The sequence below is a fragment of the Amia ocellicauda genome, chromosome 2, assembly GCF_036373705.1.
Source record: "Amia ocellicauda isolate fAmiCal2 chromosome 2, fAmiCal2.hap1, whole genome shotgun sequence".
NCBI classification, from domain to species: Eukaryota; Metazoa; Chordata; class Actinopteri; order Amiiformes; family Amiidae; genus Amia; species Amia ocellicauda.
In genome coordinates this window covers 21,596,922-21,617,027 of record NC_089851.1, presented here as the reverse complement: position 1 = coordinate 21,617,027, position 20,106 = coordinate 21,596,922, and the positions used below count along the sequence as shown (strand labels likewise).

Genomic DNA, 20,106 nt, shown 5'->3' with positions numbered 1-20,106 from the left:
TCTGCACATTATCTAATAAAACTGCAACTCAAACCTCGCAAACTCACGTGTGTCAAATTCAAGACAAGCATATAGTATATAGTGTTGTCAAAATGTGAAGTGTGACAGTAGTATGGTACAGTTTGCTGCTTTTTGCAGGCTGTGCCCCATTCCTGCAGCGGCTCTCATTAGCAGTGACGCGCTCACAGGAAGACCAGCTCCGTGGGCTGTCGGATTTCACTATCAGGAAGCCAGACTCTACCACTTGCAGTGCTCGGGGGGTGGTCACTCACTTTTCGCTTGGCGTTACTAATTTTAAGTTAAAGAGAAAAACATATAACTTTTTATAAAAGAAAATAAACGTAGTTGTATCGGTATTTCTCATGCACAAACCCCTCCATTCTACAAATAAAGTGACATACATAGTGGTTTGCTCCGAGCCCCGTCAGTTCTCTTTAGTGTTTGCCAATGTTGGAGGTGTAACTGGGGTCTGTCCCTGGAAAAAGGTAAAACATATCTCTAATTAAATCTAAATTGAAGCCGCATCAGATTGTGTCGGGCTGCTTGTGAGCGGATGCGCGTTGTTGTTTTGGTCATCTGCTCGGATCTGTTGCTGACACGGAGAGGATGAAGCCAGTGGATTGGGATGCGGAGTTGGGGGTGTTTGCTTGTTTTCAGCCATGATGTCTGTTCTGTGTAACAATACTGGATTGAAGATCACAGTCTGACACAGTAGTTGGATACTATGTTGTTAATATAACGCCGAGACAATGTAACAACTCGGGCAGGGACGAGTCAATGTAACGCAATTGAGCGCAAAGGTTGTAACATCACTGTCACTGTTGTCACCAGTGTCTGTCGTATCAGGGTCGAGCCGGTGTGTTGATCACGATTCCCGGTGCACTGAATCTACTATTTGCAATTGCATTGTGATTTAATAGTGAAGTGAATGGTTCTGGTGTGTTTATCTGAAATTGTCTAGATTCATCTCGTGTTTGTATGTCATGTAATGCACAAGGCCGAGTTGTCGAAATACTGGATAGCTGGTGCCATGCAATGTCAGTGTCACAGATTGGATTTACAAATGCACTCTGGAAAATGTGCTGTATTCAAATCACATTTAAATCAGTTATTATTAAATGGCAAATGGAAATAAATACTGATTTGGGACGTAAACGTAATGTGGACTACATTTGGTCGTCCAATTGTTGAGAGTTACGTGAACAGATTGTGATCATCGCTAATCAATAAGTGATAGATTCATCTACTTTGATTCAGGAGCTTACATCAACATGAGCTCACGTTTTCCCTCTTCGTTGCCTTGATTCAAGACTAATGCATTTCAGATACATTCACCCAGCAGGAGCCTTTCTTCTGTCCATCCTGGAAAATGAGAATGATCAGCAAATCATTTATCTAATTTGGCCCTCTGTGTACTTGAATTTGCTATTTACACTTAAGAGTTGAATTGATATAATGCATTTAATCAGAAGTCCTAGATATAAAGCATTATGTTCCTTGTTTCAAAATCAAAATCATGTAATCTGTATGCTTTTGTGGACACTACAAACAAACAAACAAAAAATAAATGCTTCAGTGGCTCACAGCTTTACAGGAAAACTTCAAAAAATGAATGTACAGATCTATAGGCTAATTAAAAAATAAAATAAATATTACAGAATTACTGTCTGAGATTATTTATGTTGTTTATATTGTAAATGTAGGGGTGCATGACTAGCTAAATAAGTGTAATTATGTCTTATTATTCAGTGAAAACTCACCAGGAGTTACTTACATTTATTCTACTTTAAAATTAAATTGTGATAGGGGTTTATTTGGTATGGTATGTGATGTCAAACAGGACAAAGCCTTGAGTGCCATCAGGCCAGTTTACAGATGGGTGAATTGTTTGTGTATATATGTATAATTAGGATATGATTACTACTGCCCACTATGTGTGGCAAAAGCCAGGCTATTGTTTTATTATACACAGGGATACTGTAGGGGAGCCAGTGGCCTGCTTTGTATCAGTGGAGGATAGCTAAGCTATTACCCGTGGTAATACCCATGTTCCCATGTGTTTAAGTTATAGACCTGCCTGCAGTGAATGTATCTTTTTAACTTTTGACTCCACCACAGAGCAAAGACACCCCAGAAGGATTGTCATATTATTTTCAGGAAGCCTAACATACGTTAGAAGAGTCCCGGAAAAACTTGATAATCAATCGGCCATTCTTGTTAGGATATCAGCGGTTTCCCGACACTCAGTTGCTGTGTGGTTTGCGGAGTTAATGAAAGACTGAGACGGTCAACACACAAACAGTCCAGGCTACAAGGGTGGAAAACAACTTTAATTTACATTATTATGCTACATTAGGTTAAAAGAATTCCATGATTTCCTTAAAGGTATATATTTTTTAAACTTTTTTTTTCAGAAATGTCTATCAGAATTTCAGAATGTAGCAAATTGTGTTTTTCAGTACATTTAGAGGTTTTACCCCAGATGTACTGTTAAATCTATAATGCATGTGATACAACCCGTATACACTGCTATATTGTTTTGAACTAAATTCATAAGTGATATAGAGAATAATGCTTGTGATATATTGCTCTCCATTGCTCATATGAATCTTGGAATAAGAATTTACTTTATTTGTTCATACATTTGTTCATCATTCAAAATATCAAGTTAACTATCTTATTTAATTGTATTGAGCTCGAAACAGAATGGTAGAACCTAAAACATTTAATAATTAAACATATTACTAGTTTGGTTAAGGGTACAAGAAAATAAGTGCATTGCTGCTGGATTGAATGTAGAAGACAGTAGTTTTGTGGTGGATTGGGAAGCCCTGCCTTTTAAGTTGACAGCTCTGAACAGAGAGTAGCTTAAATTGTCAATCATGAAGCTGCCCCCAGTGTTTTCTCCTGTATGCCCAATGTGTACCCAATTAATGAGCTAATATACATTATTGAACTCCTACAGTATAAACAGCATCTGCCATTGCATCCACTTACTGTTATTCCATCATGCCTTACCATAAACTTTTTATTTTCATTCATTGCACCCCCAGCATCTCTAGTGGCCTTGTCAGGAATCACAATTCAGCCCGTTGATGTTTTCTGTAACTACAACAATTTTGGAGCAAGTGTTGCAGTAACCTGATTGTAAGCAGGAAAACTTCTTAGCATAGTGTGGAAAAATACATGAAACTATACAAAACATCCATAGTGAAAAAGTGAATGCCAACATTCCCTAGTGGTTACTTCAGTGTAACTCTAAATCAGGTGTCAAGCTAGTTGTGTACCCAAGGTAAGATGCCTTGGATTTATACTGACCCTATCAGGCAACAGTGTCATATACTTAAGTTACTCTTGGGTTAGACAGAAAGTTGTGTCTGTAGCCTAATCCCCCCCCCATACAAAACCACTCACCTTTTTCTCATGATTGAATACATAGGATAATTGATGTCAAAGGAAATAAACTGAGAAACATCCTCTGATCATTGATTTTTACCTGTGCACTACACTAGATGCATTGGGAAATGGCAGCTTTTACAGGATGAAACCAGGCATTAGTATCTTTAAATCATCCTTAATGGTCTCCTTATTCTTGACCAGACTCACAATTGAGTTTAAGGAAGGGGGAGCTCACATTGCAGTGCTGGCCAATTCTCCTGCTGTGATTTAAAACCCTTCTTCGAATTAACTTTTATAGTCCTGGGTGGTTTGTGTTGCCCTTGAGAAGAGCTCCTTACTGTTGTGTGGGCTGAGTTGGAGCGGTGTGCCTGTGGACAGCCTGTATTGAAAGCCTGTTTCTTTCTGGCAGTGCCGTGTACAGAGGTTCTGTTATTTGACATTCAGCTTCTCCACAATGAGCAAATCTCCCCAACATAAAGATGCATTGTTACAGAGAATCGGCATGTAAACGATCTGGCACTGGGATATGTTCAGTTTGATTTCATAACACTAATGGCCTGTAAGAGTTGAATTCCATACCTAAGCATAGGATCTGAATTTAGAGAGAGTTTGTGGGGCATTGTCCTCTTGGCCATTAGCCTCTTTGTTTGTTTGTTGTGGAGAAGTGTGTATTATTATTACAGCCTAGACATGTGTTGAGCTGTGCAAACAGAACATTATTCAGCTGCTTCATAAATTATTATTCATGCATTCATTTTATTCAAATCCCATCTTAGATTACATTAATGACAGTTTGACATTTCTTTGAAGTGTTTTTGCAATCATTATTTTCTTGGAATATGAAATTCCCAGATGTAGCAGCTTAGACTAATGACAGTGGTTCTATGTTTTTAAAATTCACATGTGCACTTTCTCAGACAATTTTGCCAATAATTGCTGGTGTTGAAGTCATCAATAAAATCAATCAATTTATAATGATTTCATTTTTGTTTATACATATGTGTGTTAATACATCTTGACGTATGAAGTGACTTAATCAGCTGGTCATTTTTTTTTTTTTCTTCTTTTTGTCCATAACATACAATCAAGTAAAGAGTTTTAAGAAGAAGCAGTGTATTAATAACCTTACAGATAAAGGCAATGGCTTCATATACCTTCACAGTTCACTATTGTTTATATTACTATATTACTATTATTATAAGTACTTTACTGTAGAGAATTGTGACTAAGAGTGAATTCCCCAAGAGTCACCTTCCATTGTTAGTGTATGCAAGAAATAATAGGCCGTGTTTGTTTTTTAAAGGTGACACTTCAATTGGTTACTTTTCTTATGATGTATAGTCCCCAGCTGCCTCCTTATTAAATCTTAAAATATAAAATTTAGCCTTCTGATATTTTATTAATGTAAAGTCACTGAGTTCTTTTGGAGCTTGAAAGCAGAAAATAAATAAAGTTTGTCAATTCACCTAATGATTATTCGAAAAGACATTTATAAGCAGATCATGTTCTTCATATAGGGCTTAAATGGAATATCATGATGCTTTCTAAAAGGGTGTTTTAGCAGTGTCTCCTTATCTTTGGGTGTAGGCATAGAGGATGGCACAAGTGAAAGTGCAGACAGCAGCCAGCATGCCGGGACCTGCTATGTCCGCGGTTGTGCCGCCTGCCGTGATGCCCAGCGCTGGTCCTCTTGGTCTGCAGCCCTCTATCAACGGAGCAGCTCCAGTCCCACAGATCAGCTGCCCCAGTCCTGCAGCTGGCCTTGTGGATGCTACTGCACCTGCAAACTCCCAAGGTAGCTGCCATCTCTCTGACAATAAAATACTGACAGGCATGCATGGGCTAGCTGTGTGAGTTAGCAATGAGGTATGCCTCTCCTCCTTGGATTTGTGCACCTATTCATCTGTGACTTATGGTGTTAAATAGTTCAGTCTGACAGTCCACGCGTTCAGGAGCCAATTTTTTTTCATCTTCCATTCTCTACTTTACAAATCAAACTAACACTCACACTCAAAGCCTGGTAAATTTCTGTTCTAATTTCAGATTATTTTTGGAAATACATAGGAAGCTTCTCATCTATGAATAATATATGACTTGTGAATAATGTTTAATTTGTTCCTAAGCATGATACAAATATATTGAAATGATTTACCTTCTGTCTTTACTGATTTTCTCATAAACTGATGAATTTTCTAATGCATGTACTGTTCAGTGGGCAGTTTAACCAGAAGTTAAATTGGTGCCATATTCTTTCAAAATGTAATGTCTGAATAAAAAGGGAAAAAATAGTTTCCATTGCTTCCAATAGGAGAAGGAGACTGCTGGGCAGAGAATACTAAAACAGTTTTTCCCTGCCTTGTGGATTCCAGTCTGGGTGAGTTTTTAAATACAGACATTTATGACATATGCTAAGTCTCCCATTTGTAGATAAATTACACAATTTTCCATTAAATGTAAAAGGTGAAATTGAAGAATGAGTAAGAGATAGTGCAGAGTACTGGATGTCCTATTCTTTTAATTATTATTTTATTATGACCCCAATCTAAATTAATGGTAGCCCAGCTGAAGAAGGTTTCACTGTTGGCTTGCTAGTACAGGAAGAGTGCTGCTGATTTACTAAGCTAAGGAGACATGTAGAAGGACAGTGGGCTTTAAATGTGAAATTTGACCATCAGTGATGCACCTTTCTCCGTGCTTTACCAACTGTGTAGTGTTTTTTTCTTTTGTTGTGTGTCATGGCTTTCACTCAGTCATTTACACACTTTCTTTTCTTTGCCCAGCCTGCAACTCAACTTAATACTTTTCTCGATTTACAGCTTCTCCCCAGGAAAACATGGCAAACCCCAAAGAGAAAACTCCAATGTGTCTGGTAAATGAGTTAGCCCGTTTCAACAGAATCCAGCCACAGTATAAACTCCTGAATGAACGGGGGCCGGCCCATGCAAAGGTGAGACTTGGCTGAAAATGTTTCCTGTCTAACACTAATTTGCTGACATCTTAAGTGTGCTCTGCTCATTATGAAACTATCTGCTGAGGTGTGAAGAGATCGCCACTGCAAGACTATTCGGGTGAACTTTTAATAAAATAAACAGTGAATTGTCGAAAGGGAAAAGCACAAGGCCCAAATTTAAAAAGTGCTAAATGTGTTAATCCAAACCTGAAAATAAAAGTTTATTTTCTTAAGTTTTTACACTACTTTTATTTTATTTTGTTAAGCAGTACAGTTAAGGACTCTATAATCACAGGGTGATTTTGAAAACAAGTCCAGACATATTATTAATCATTTTGACTATATATGAAATGACAGCTAGCTCAATGTATAAAAAAACATACTTTAAGTTCATTCTTAAGCAGTTTATGTCCTACATCAATCATTTAAGTTATTGAAAAGCTTTCTTGACAGGATATGTGGATATTGTATGACACATTTTCACTTTATTACTTATCAGATATGGTGTATTGCTTAATAACCTGTCTCAGCTGGGCTTCTGCTGTACTGAATTTTCAGTTCTGATATTTTACTATAAAAAATGATCAGCAACATTTGAAGGTGTAAGGTTATAAATCCCCAATAAACACAGAATATACACTTCTTTTGTGATTATAATATCAGTCTGAATTCACTTATTCTAACACTTGTCTTCAACAATGTATGTAAGTTACCACACAAACCCAGGGACACTAGTTTTGATTGTTTTTATTCCGCATACTTCATAAAAGGAATGTTTGGCAGTTTGTTATTAAGAAAGGAAAAGTCTTTTCTTCAAAATAAACCAACCACATTGCATGATGTACGAGAACCCTCTAGCAAAACTAACCAGCCAGTTTACATTTCATGGTTTTAATTGCTGCTGTTTTTCCCCAATCTTAATATTATGTAACTAGGGCACAGTGTTGGAAATCTACACTAATTTCTTACCAGTATTATTATTATTTGATATGTTTTCATTATTATTTCCCCCATTTCGTTCAGGTTTACCAGGTGCACAATATGAACAATTAACTTTTTACTTCAAGGTCTAGCAAAATAGATAGATTTATTTGTTATCATGATTTGTTCAGAAGTACTATTTGGGTCTAAATCTAAAATGCATAAATGACTCTGAAAATAAATAACAGCCTATATATCCAATTTGATCATGAATCGACCCAATCCATCATTTATTCATGTTTTACTTTTGTTCTGTGAATTGGCCGCTGCTGCCCTGTGCTCACAGATCTTCACTGTGCAGCTGGCTCTTGGGGAGCAGACGTGGGAAGCAGAGGGAACCAGCATAAAAAAGGCACAACACTCAACAGCATCCAAGGCCCTGATAGAAAGCAACCTCCCCAGGCCTTCTCCCCGCCCCCCCAAGGTGGACATCAACAGCAACCCAGGTAGAGCAGTCAGGCAGGTGTTCCACAGTACCAGAAGGGAAATGCCACAGTCAATGTACCTCAGCAATCTAGAGCAGTGTTTCTGCAGACAAAGCAATTAAATCGCAGACCTATTTGCATAGCTTAATTAACTGAGGCTCAGAGAGTTCCTGAGTAGCTGCTGGCACTTCTAGGCTTCAGCTGCAAGGCCAGAGAGCTTGGCTGCTAGTGGGATTGAGCATTGTTAATATTGATGTATTGAAATGAACTGAGAAAATGACAGCCCTGATATCAATGAAGTACAGGTCGACTACTTTTGTACGCATTATTCTGTTTAAATATTTTATCCTATCCAATCCTATATTGAACACAATCTGTACATACCTGGGTCTTATAGTGGGATTAAGGAGAGCATGGATTTTAAAGATTTACATTTCGCAAAATGCATTCCAGTGCTTGTGGGTGGAAAGGTGGATACTTAATGTTATGCTCGCCAAACCTCATTGGTTTTCAATATTGTTAAACAAAGTTTTCCCTCATGTTGAAGCTAAACTTCTCTTAAAGTGTCACAGAAACTATTGGGAATTATTTTATGACTGCAAGCTTATATCCAAGCTTGACAGTATTGTAGCAGGCTTGATCTGTGGTCTTGATCTTAGATGAGTGTTATAATTTGACTTCATTATCTTCAATACAGGAGGGTTAGATGCTATCTTTAATTGTGGAAATGCTGCACAGGATACAAACTCTCCCATTACAAACCTTTACATCACTCAAACCTACAGAAAGCCTTGTTCTGATTAGCTTTCTTAGTTAGTGTTGTGCTCCTGATTGCAATATTTCTTTCTGAGAGCACTTTTCTCTGACAATTCAGTTTTAGAACACTGGGGTCTTATTTATTTAATCTATTTGTTATCACGTGTCTCTTCTACAGCAAGCATACTTTACTAGACAATATGTATTGCAAATGCACATAAAATATAGCATTCTGAGATTGTAACTAACCATGTATCTGAACTGAACATGATAAGATAGGACACTGGCTGGTACAAATCAGGCTTAGTTAAGAAGGTACAATGTTTTTTTTATATGACATTCATACTTATCTCACCTGATAGTGATTATATATATTCTGTATGAGTGTGTGTCATTTAAGAACCATTCTTAAATGGGACAGGGTAAAATAAGAATGGCAAAATGTTATAAATTGTGGTAAAATGGTTTTGGACTTCAGTAACATTTATCTTTTTTCTTTTTCTTTCTGACAGGCAGTATAACCCCCACAGTAGAGCTGAACGGCCTGGCGATGAAAAGAGGAGAACCCGCGATATACAGACCTCTGGATCCCAAGCCCATGCCCAATTACAGAGCCAACTACAACTTCAGAGGAATGTTTAATCAGAGGTATGATTACTTCATTGATATTAAGTGTTCGCTTAATGTAGTCATGTATTGAATAACTTTGCTATGCAAGTATATGACCATTATGTGGTGACCATAATGTTCCTTTCTTATTTTACCTTCTCACAACCTGTGGGTAAAAGTATTTTGTGCTGTTAATGATAGTTTTGATAAATCTATCTGAAACAGGATTAGTGCTGAGGGGCATATATGCATATGTGTTTTTACATCTAGGGAGTCTGGAACAGCAGTGGTACTGGAATGCCATATATAAAATGTGATACAATTGCCATGACTTGGTTATAACCATAAACTCAACTCAAGTTGCTTCTTAGGTTTTACATCAAATGCAAGTTAAATGGATTGAAAACGGGAGATGGTTGTGTTAAGCAATATACAGCTCTGGAAAAGATTAAGAGACCATTTGCAATTTTTTCTTAAATCAGAATCTCTACATGTATGGCAGCCATTCCATTCCAGTGTCTGTTGAATTCCAACACAGGCACAGCTCCTTCTACTGAATGAGCTACTGATTAGGTCATCACCTCAACCAAATCTTATTTAAAAAAACACTGCATGTGGTCATCACTATCCTCTTGCAATAGGACCAGCTGGATGGCAAAAACTGGAATCAAATTAATTGGAATCAAAAAATAACTATTGACCATGCTAAAAGAGTTGAAAAGGAAAGTTTTGAGTGAGGAAAAGAAGGGTTCGATTCCATCCTTAAAATTTCAAAGACTTTGGTTCATAAGAAGAAGGTCAAGCAGCAGACATTGGGGACAACAAGGCTACAGACCGGCAGAGGGCAAAAAGGACACTCCACTGACCGGGATGACCACCAACTCATTCGAATGTCACTCAACAACCGTAGGATGACATCAAGTGACCTACAAAAAGAATAGCAAACGGCAGCTGGGTTGAAATGCACGGCGAGGGCGGTTCGAAACAGGCTCCTAGGGGCAGGGCTGAAGTCGTGCAAAGCTTTGCCCAACACCTGGTCGTCTAATGGTTAGACGGAGACCTGGGGAGGCCTACAAGCCACAGTGTCTCGCACCCACTGTGAAATTTGGTGGAGGATCGTTGATGATCTGGGGGTGCTTCAGCAAGGCTGGAATCAGGCAGATTTGTCTTTGTGAAGGACGCATGAATCAAGCCACGTACAAGGTTGTCCTGGAAGAAAACTTGCTTCCTTCTGCTTTGACAGTATTCAACTCTGAGGATAGTTTTTTCCAGCAGGACAGTGCTTAATATCACACAGCCAGGTCAATCAAGGTGTGGATGGAGGACCACCAGATCAAGACCCTGTCATGGCCAGCCCAATCTCCAGCCCAAACCTCTGGAATGTGATCAAGAGGAAGTTGGATGGTCACAAGCCATCAAACAAAGCCGAGCTGCTTGAATTTTTGTGCCAGGAGTGGCATGAAGTCACCCAACATCAATGTGAAAGACTGGTGGAGAGCATGCCAAGACACATGATAGCTGTGATTGAAAATCAGGGTTATTCCACCAAATATTGATTTCTGAACTCTCTAAGTTAAAACATTAGTATTGTGTTTTAAAACCAATATAAACTTATTTTCTTTGCATTACTCGAGGTCTGACAACACTGCATCTTTTTTGTAATTTTGGAAAGTTGTCATTTTCTGCAAATAAATGCTCTAAATGACAATATTTTTATTTGGAATTTCGGAGAAATGTTGTCAGTAGTTTATAGAATAAAACAAAAATGTTCATTTTACCCAAACACATACCTATAAATAGTAAAACCAGAGAAACTGATAATTTTGCAGTGGTCTCTTAATTTTTCACAGAGCTGTACATATTGATACCTGTCACAGGTCACAACACATCCCGGTTCCCCTCTAGATGTCGCCATCACCCTTCCTTATCAGTCACTTCTGCCAGCTCCTTTCATCCTATCATTCAATTAACATTTCTGAAACCCATGTGCACTTGTTCAATCCCCCTCTGCTCCCATTCGCCCTGCACCTCCCAACTTGGTTTTCTGTTCCACATATAAACCCCTCACTAACCCTCTTTCCTCGCAAAGTTTTGTCAGTTTTACCACTACATCTCCGAGCTTTACTCCCCGTGTCTTATTACCTTGTTCCCTGGATTCCTTGCCTGACCTACCGACTATGTCTTTGGACTTTCCTCATTGCTCTGTTTGCCTGAAGGCCTGACCCTTGCTTGTGACCACGACCATGTTTTTGCCTTGCCTTGGTTTCCCTGTCCTGCCGGTACCCGACCCACGCCTGTCTGACCATCCCACTCAGCACTGCAACTGGGTTCCCCTGTTCCCGTGCCCCATGGTGCCCCATGGTGCCACCAAATGGACCCAGCGGTGCTGACCACCCTCGCCACCCAGAGGGCCATGCTTGGGGAGCATGAGCGGACGCTCTGGCGGATTGAGACCGCTCTGGACCAGCTTCTCAAGCACCTACCCGAACAACAACCTGCTCCAGGATGGCTGTTCCGGCTCCTGCTGTCGCCTCTGCAGCTCCTGTCAAGCCGGTTCGGCTGGCTGTCCCGGGGAATTATGACGGCTCCCCCGACCACTGCAAGGGCTTTGTACTACAGTGCCAGCTGTACTTTGCTCACCTGCCCATGTCCTTCCCCACTGAGGCGGCTCAGATCACCTTCATCGTCACCCTCCTGACTGGGACAGTCCCTTAGTGCCTTGCCTTCCATCACCCAGCGGAGGGGAGAGACGCTGGGGAACAGATCCTCGCTGCGCCAGGGCTCCTCATCTGCCGCGGATTACGCCCCGAGGTTCCGGACCCTGGCTGCTAATAGTGCATGGGGAGATCAGGCTCTGCTCGCTGTGTTCCACCGGGGACTGGACCAGGACCTGCAAGCCGAGCTTGTGTGCCTAGACGAGACGCTTTCCCTGGAGCAACTCATCCAGTTGACCGCAAGGCTGGACAATCTGATAAAGATGAGAGGAACCTGGTCCACTCCTCCTGTGTCTCATCAGTCTGCCAGCCTCAGCCCTTTACCCAGCTCTGTGTGTGAAAAGCATTCCATGCCGCTGGGCTAGAACACGCCTGTCCTCCAGTGATCGACAATGGAGAGTTCAACAGTGCAGTCAGTCGGGGTATTTCCAGGTCACGTGTCCGACTTGTCGTGGCTCCTACGCTCGGATCTAGATCGGGGATAAACATGTCTTTGTTAATGCGCTGCTGGATTCCGGGTCTATGGGGAATTTCATTAACAGAGCGATAAAGCACCACATCCCTCTCTCACAGTGTGTGCCTCCTCTCCGCGTCTGGGCTGTCAACAACCAGCCCATTGGTTCCGGCTTGGTGTCCCAAAAGACGAGTCCCATCACCATGTCCATTGGTCTGCTTCATTCAGAAAAACTGCCTTTTCTTGTCATTGACTTGCCTGGCGTGGACATCATCCTAGGTCTGCCGTGGGTAGCTCACCACAACCCGGTCATCTCCTGGACTGATGGGGACATAATCTCCTGGGGGCAGAGCTGTTTCTCCCGGTGCCCGTCTCACCCCTGACGGATGACACACACAGAGAGCCCTCTTCTCTCTGCTCCGACACGGATCCCCCCTGAATACACAGGCGACGGTGTTCAGCAAAACCCAGCCTTCCCGTTTGCCACCGCACCGAGCCAGGGACTGTGCCGTAGACCTCCTCTCAGGCACCTCTCCTCCCAGAGGGCGCATTTACCCTCTATCTCTTCCCTAGACCCAAGCTGGAGTACATCAGGGAGGCTCTGGAACTGGGAATCATCCGTTCGTCCATGCCACCAGCTTCTTTTTCGTCTCAAAGAAGGACGGGGGTCTTTGGCCCTGCATTGACTAGACGGGACTCAATGCAGTGATGGTGAAGTACCGGTACCTGCTGCCCTTAGTGCCTGCCGCTCTGGAGCAACTGAGAGGAGACTACTACTTCACCAAACTGGACCTGTGCAGCACCTACAACCTCATCCAGATTAGAGAGGGGGATGAATGGAAGACGGCATTCATTACACACACCGGCCATTATGAGTATCTGGTCATGCCGTTTGGTCTCGCCAGGCGCTGAGATCATTCCTCCATCACTTCACCATCGTCTACATTGTCGACATCTTGATCTACTCCTCCTCCCTCTCCAAGCACGTCTCCCAGGTGCGCCAGGTGCTCCAGTTTCTGCTGCGCAATGGACTTTATGTAAAGGCTGAGAAGTGCGAGTTCCACTGCCAGCGTGTGGGCTACCTGGGCTACATCATTGATGCCAGTGGTGTGCACATGGACGTAGAGAAGGTGCGTGCTGTCATGGACTGGCCTTGGCCCCGCACTGTGAAGGAGCTGCAGCGCTTCCTGGGCTTTGCCAAATTTTATCGGTGGTGTATCCGCAACTGCAGTTCTGTTGCCTCTCCCCTAACCTCTCTGTTGAAGGAATCCGCCCGGACATTCACCTGGACTTACACTGCCATTACCGCATTCGCCTGCCTCAAGACCCTGTTCACGACAGCCACCATCCTCAGGCACCTTGACCCCTCTCTCCCTTTCATTGTGGAGATGGATGCCTCTGAGTCCGGAGTGGGGGCTGTGCTTTCCCAGCGCCACGGACAGCCACCCAAGCAGCTCCCCTGAATTTTCTTCTCTCGGAAGTTGTCACCGACGGAACGCAATTATGACATTGGCAACCGTGAACTCTGAAGCTGGCTTTCGAGGAGTGGAGACACTGGCTGGAGGGCGCCGTGCATCCCTTTCTGGTTCTGACTGACCACCGGAACCTGGAGCACATCCAGTCAGCGAAGCACCTCAACACCCGCCAGGTGCGCTGGGCACTCTTCTTCACCCGGTTCCACTTCACATTGACCTATCATGCGGGATCTAAGAACACCAAGTTGGACTCCCTCTCTCGCCAGTTCGACTCCTCTCCTGCCCCTCAGTCCGCGGAATCCATCCTGTCTCCCTCCTGTATTCTGGCTTCCATTCAGTGTAGCATCTGGGACCAGATCCAACGTGGCTCCTTCCGCCTGTCCAGTCAGCCTGGCTTATGTCCCGTCAGCAGTGCGACCACTGCACTAGAGACTGCGGAGATGCTGTTCACTCATGTCTTCCGCATCTACGGGTTGCCTGAGGACATAGTCTCTGACTGGGGTCCCCAGTTCACCTCCTGTGTCTGGTCTGCATTTTTCAAACTTGAATGTCAGTCTCACGTCTGGCTATCACCCCCAGTCAAATGGACAGACCGAGCGCCTAAACCAGGAGATCGGCAGGTTTCTGCACTCCTATTGCAACTCATCTCAGACGGACTGGAGTCGCTATCTACCCTGGGCAGAGTACGTGCAGAACTCCCTCACCAGCTCTTACTCCGGCCTCACACCCCCTTCCAGTGTACACTCGGTTACCAGCCTGCCCTGTTCCCCTGGGATGAGGAATCCACGGATGTCCTGGCGCTGGATGACTGGTTTCGCCGTAGTGCTGCAGTCTGGCAAGTGGTGCATACCCGTCTGAAACGCGTGATCCGTCGCCAGAAGACCAGAGCAGACCGTCATGGCTGTCCAGCGCCTCAATATCTACTGGGACAAGAGGTTTGGCTGTCCACCCGAGACATAAGAATGAAGCTCCCTTCCAAAAAACTCAGCCCCGGGTATAGGTCCCTTCCGGATTCTGCACCAGGTCAGTCCGGTCACCTACCGCCTGCAGTTGCCCCCACACTACCGGATCGCTCCATCTTTCCACGTCTCCCTCTTAAAACTCATGGTGTCGGATCCCTTGCCTTCTTCTTCTCCTGCTCTGCCTGTCGCTGCTCTTCCTCCTCATCCCCTGGATCTGGATGATGGTCCTGCTTATGCGGTGCGCTCCCTGATCTGCTCCCATTGTATCCGGGGACCACTGCAGTATCTGGTGGACTGGGAGGGATTCGATCTGGAGGAGCAATGCTGGGTTTCAGCCTCCGATGTGCTTGATCGGTCTTTAATCATGGACTTTCACCTGGCCCATCCTTCTGTACCTGCTCCTTGGCCCCATGGCCGTCCCCACCGTGTCCGGTCTGGTTTGGCTGCGGCCGATCGTGGAGGGGGGGTGATGTCACAGTTCACAACACATCCCTAGTTCCCCACTAGATGTTTCCATCACCCTTCCTTATCAGTGACTTCTTCCAGATCCTTTTGTCCTATCATTAAGTTAACATTTCTGAAACCCATGTGCACTTGTTCAATCACCCTCTGCTCCCATTCGCCCTGCACCCCCCAACTTGGTTTTCTGTTCCACATATAAACCCCTCACTAACCCTCTTTCCTCGCAAAGTTTTGTCAGTTTTACCACTACATCTCCGAGCTTTACTCCCTGTGTCTTATTACCTTGTTCCCTGGATTCCTTGCCTGACCTACCGACTACATCTTTAGATTTTCCTCATTGCTCTGTTTGCCTGATGGCCTAACCCTTGCTTGTGACCATGACTACATCTTTGCCTTGCCTTGATTGCCCTGTCCTGCCGGTACCCGACCCACGCCTGTCTGACCATCCCACTCAGCACTGCAACTGGGTTCCCCTGTTCCGTGCCTCATGGTGTGTGACAATACCGTGATCACTATTTTACACAGGATTAGTTAATTGAAAGGACTCATCCACCTGATTGTTCCCAGAGTGCTTCACTAATTAAAACTTCCTTTGCCCTTGCCTCTTCATGAGCTCATGTCTTGTCATTTTTTGGGGACCTTAGTATTACGATAGCAGTAGATTGCCACTCATCTGCAGCTGATGTTAAAATGATGATGTATTCTTATTTAACAAATTAATTCATTGTCACAACCTGAGTTCCATAAGACAGTGCCAGGGCATTCATTAGGATGCAGATGTGTGTGACCGTAGGCTGTTTAAGGGTGAAATAACATCTCAGTTTTTGAAGCCAGAGTTTAGTTATTCTGTCATGGCGAGTAACTATATTATCTATATTATATTATTTCTGATTTATTTTATAAAAATGTTAACAATCCAAATCTTTAAACACCCAACAATAGCAGATTTCCACATCCCCAGATGCATCAGAAATATGAAGTGTTATATAAGTGACATTTTTCAACACTTTCAGTGCAAGCTCAAAACCTGATTACAAAAACAAGGCAGATAATCTTTCATCTTTTTCTTAGGTTGTGCGGATTATATTTAATAATATAAAATGTTTACTTTGCAGTGAAAGACTCTACAGGCATTTATTTTACTTTTTCTCAATTAAAAAAATGACTGAAAAACGTGAATAAAATTTGTATAGTAGAAATGAAAGTGAATGTATTGGAACTTTTTCATTTTGATGACTTTGACCCCAGGTTAGATTTCATTTTGTCCAGCTTGTTGTCACAGCCAGTTACAGTCATAATTTAGTGCGGGAGAATAGTAACAACTAGAATATAATGTACCAGTTTTTTTTTTATTTACATAGCACACAAGCAATAATACAGCAATGTGACATTTAACATTAAAACAGACTTACAACATGTGCTTCACTCTTTCTAACTACAGATAAACTCAAATAAATAAATAGTTTAAGTGGCCAAGAAAGTTACAAGAAGTTCATTTTATTTCATGCACTTTAGCTTTCTCTTTCCAAATGTGCATTTTCACTTCCCACAATTTTCCTGCAAATTGAGGAGTAAGGCTTATGTTAGCAATCAAAGCTAATTCATACCCTACTGTTTAATACAACAGGAAAGAACACAGAGCACCTTTGCACAAACAGTTGTGAAGTTGAATATGATATAACATGATATTTGGTTAGATTCTTTTCATCTTCTGTTTAAGTTTGTAAGTTTGTGATGAAATGCGTAAACTCAGCCTGCGGAAATTCAGCCACACACTACAGTTCCATCTTTCACCCCTGGAGGGCAGTAGTGGTTTGTTTTAAACATTTAAGTTAATCTTGGTGTTCTAAACATTGCTGTTCATGTCCATTTTCTCTGTTATTCAAGTCTGTTTTGGTTTGTGGATATTTGGACATTTACTTCCCTGGATTTTTCAGAATGTTTTTGTAGATTCATTTAGCAGATGCATATCAGACCTAAGACTATGGTACTGTAAACCTTTAATACTATGATGTTTCTTTGTGTGATGTGTCAGATAAAAATAACTGAAAGCAATTGACAGTCCCTGTAGAATGAACGTGTATTGCCAAAGAGTCAAGCCAGACTGTCTGGGATATGATCCCTCGGAGCATTGAGACAAAGACCAGCTTTTGTACTTTTCTTAATCTGATTGTATCTGTTCAGTACAGAGAAAGCCTGAGGAGGAATATACTTAGCAAGGTGTTGTGCCAGAATATTAAATATAATAAAGAGCGGCATACTCTGGGGATGCTTGAGTTCCCCTGAAGCTGGTGTTTAAAATCCCTACAAGAATCGCAGCATTGAAAGCAAATCATGGCTCGGCCACCTCTGTTGCCCTATTTAAGCGTCTTAAATAGGGCAACATATATCTACTGAAATCTGTGAATGATGTACTTTGTGGATAGTAATAAAGAGATGCCTCCTTTAGTGTCTGATGTAAAAGATAAGTATGGGTATAGTTATCATAGTGTAAAATAGAGCACACACTTTATGGAGAAATAACGAATCATCATCCTGTATGATCTTAACAAATAACACTGAACTGCAGGTCACCATAGTGGTTTTCGCACTGCTATTGCACATGCATCTTTCCGGCTATCCCCTGCAAGAGATCAAGTTTGGGAAATCGTTGTGGATGGCCATGTCACTGTAAAACCATTAGTGATTAATTGAAGTACTATTTTACTAGCAAATGTTGACGTGGGACTAAATCCTCTCAATCTATGAATATTTCTCTTTGTCTTTCTTCTGTTAATACAACTACCTTATATCTAATATTTTTGAGACCAAGAGCTTGTCATTGTTCTCTCACTAATGTTATTACATGTGTTTCATAAGCACATTTCCATTTGTTGCATTCTGATGGGGGTTGAATCTTGTATCCTTTTCCTGTACGTCTAAAGGAGAATGGTAATAGAGAGGCACAAGAAATTAATAAGCATGTAGACTAAATGTTTTCACTAGAAAACTGTATTATTATTAAGTATGATGTAAAGCTAAGGTATGAGGTTCTCCTTTTTCAAAGTACAAAAAAGTAATGTGCATTACTACAAAACAAATAATGAATTTCATAATCTAAAATAATTTTTAAATACCTCACATTTTTCCCAAATGGCTTTAGCCATCGTACTTCCATCCAGCTGCCATGGACAAACGTTTGTATAACCTTTTGCAAATATAAATATAAAACAATGAGTAGCAAGTGAAACATCAAGGACAAGAATGCCGTACATTTAAAATTACATAAACGTTTCCTCATGTTAATTTGACAAATTCACATCACTCAGAATAAGGACAAAAGATAGTTCATTTTCATGCCATAGGTGTGCCAAACTGCATCATCACTGCAGGATGTCATCCAATCAGCATTCCTGCAGTGATGTCACATACTATAGTTAATGTGTAGACTTTCATAGTAAACCAGTGATTCACAGATTCCCCTGTGATGTAAAAGCAGTCTTCATGCCAGCGATGGAGCATGGAATGTATGTAGAAATGCGTACATTGATATTATCTAGTAATAACTGGAATTAATCTCCCCTCATTTCAATAAGGAGGAAGCATTTTTTTAAGATTTCCCATTCATCAGCAAGATGTGATGTAAAAATAGAATGTAGTAGTTCCCAGAATTCAGGGTGCAGTCAAACTCTTAACTGTGGAAATAGTGTGAAGTTGCAAGGAAAACCTGTAACGATCATTCTGTCTAGCACAGACATATTTTTGTATTGATGATTTTGTTGTGAAAAGGCTGTTCTTTATGTTCGTGCGTCAGTTGTGTGGATTTGTTCCTGTTCTTACATAAACAGAAGTCCAATGTAATTCTTAGTGTTTCTGGAAAATACAACATGAAGATAGAGGTCAAAGAATGTAACCGAGGCCTTTCATGCACTCTTTTGACTTTCCTCTAACTTTCTTATTATTATTTAACCGAAACTCCACATTAAAGCCACCAGAATAGTCCTTCAATGTGTGCTATGGATAAGCCATGTGTGCACCTCATCTGAATCCTTTAAAATAACACGTTAACTTCAATTGATATTAGCTTAGTGACACTAATAAACAATAATATTTAAAAAATAATTAACTTAGTTTCTCCACTAATGGTTTGATTGATAACAATGAAGGCTTCTGTCCAGCTCAAAAGTATCTCAGCTTCTCCTTCTAAAAGGAACAATGCAACTGTCATCCTCCTTCACAAGAAAGGAGGCAAAGAAGATCTGAAGAACTACAGGCTCATAAGTCTACTTCGCATTGTATACAAATATTTACAAAGCTACTAACACATCATCTTCAAGACACCCTGGACTTTGCCCGGATGGATCATATTCAAGTTGTCCAAGAAATATTAGAAAGATGTATAGAATATGAGCTTCCGTTGTGCCTGGGTTTTATCTTCTACGAGAAAGCTTTTGACTTAATATATACAAACTCAGTCAACAGGACTCTAAGAAATCAAAACATTGAGGAAACGTACATAAATCGTATTAAATATATCCACTGCGATGCCACATAACAGTCCGACTCCACCAAGACACTGACAAGATCAAGATCTGCAAGGGAGTTTGTCAAGAAGACGCAATCTCTACAAAATCTCATTTAAACTAGGAACCAGGGGGGCAGGGAGCTCTGACAATGGGAGATGTTCCACTAAGGAAAGAAAACCAAGGGAAACTGCTAGTAGGAAAGTCCTGAAATGTTTGTACCTCAATGCCAGGATTATAAGGAACAAGATGTTAGACTTGGAAGCCACAGTGCTGGCCTGTGACTATGATGTTGTAGGAGTGACAGAAACATGGCTTACAGAAAATGATGGGGATGAATACAAGTTGAAAGGATACACACAGTTTAGGAGAAACAGGCAAAATCGAAGAGGGGGTGGGGTAGCATTATATGTGAAA

The 20,106-nt window shown here is 41.6% G+C and overlaps 1 protein-coding gene across 3 annotated transcripts in view; it reads left to right on the top strand.

The window, feature by feature from the left end:
- The first annotated feature begins 346 nt into the window (after window positions 1-346).
- stau2 (staufen double-stranded RNA binding protein 2) overlaps window positions 347-20,106 on the top strand; it is a 100,267-nt gene continuing 80,507 nt past the window's right edge. Inside the window, exons 1-6 of one of the 3 annotated variants that reach the window (XM_066721091.1) lie at window positions 347-485; window positions 4,987-5,194; window positions 5,708-5,773; window positions 6,216-6,346; window positions 7,617-7,776; window positions 9,024-9,159. In XM_066721091.1, the coding sequence (XP_066577188.1) occupies window positions 4,996-5,194; window positions 5,708-5,773; window positions 6,216-6,346; window positions 7,617-7,776; window positions 9,024-9,159 (692 nt within the window). In that variant the 5' untranslated portion in view covers window positions 347-485; window positions 4,987-4,995. The remainder of the gene's footprint in view (window positions 486-4,986; window positions 5,195-5,707; window positions 5,774-6,215; window positions 6,347-7,616; window positions 7,777-9,023; window positions 9,160-20,106) is intronic. The other 2 variants (XM_066721086.1, XM_066721081.1) reach the window with 2 other exon arrangements.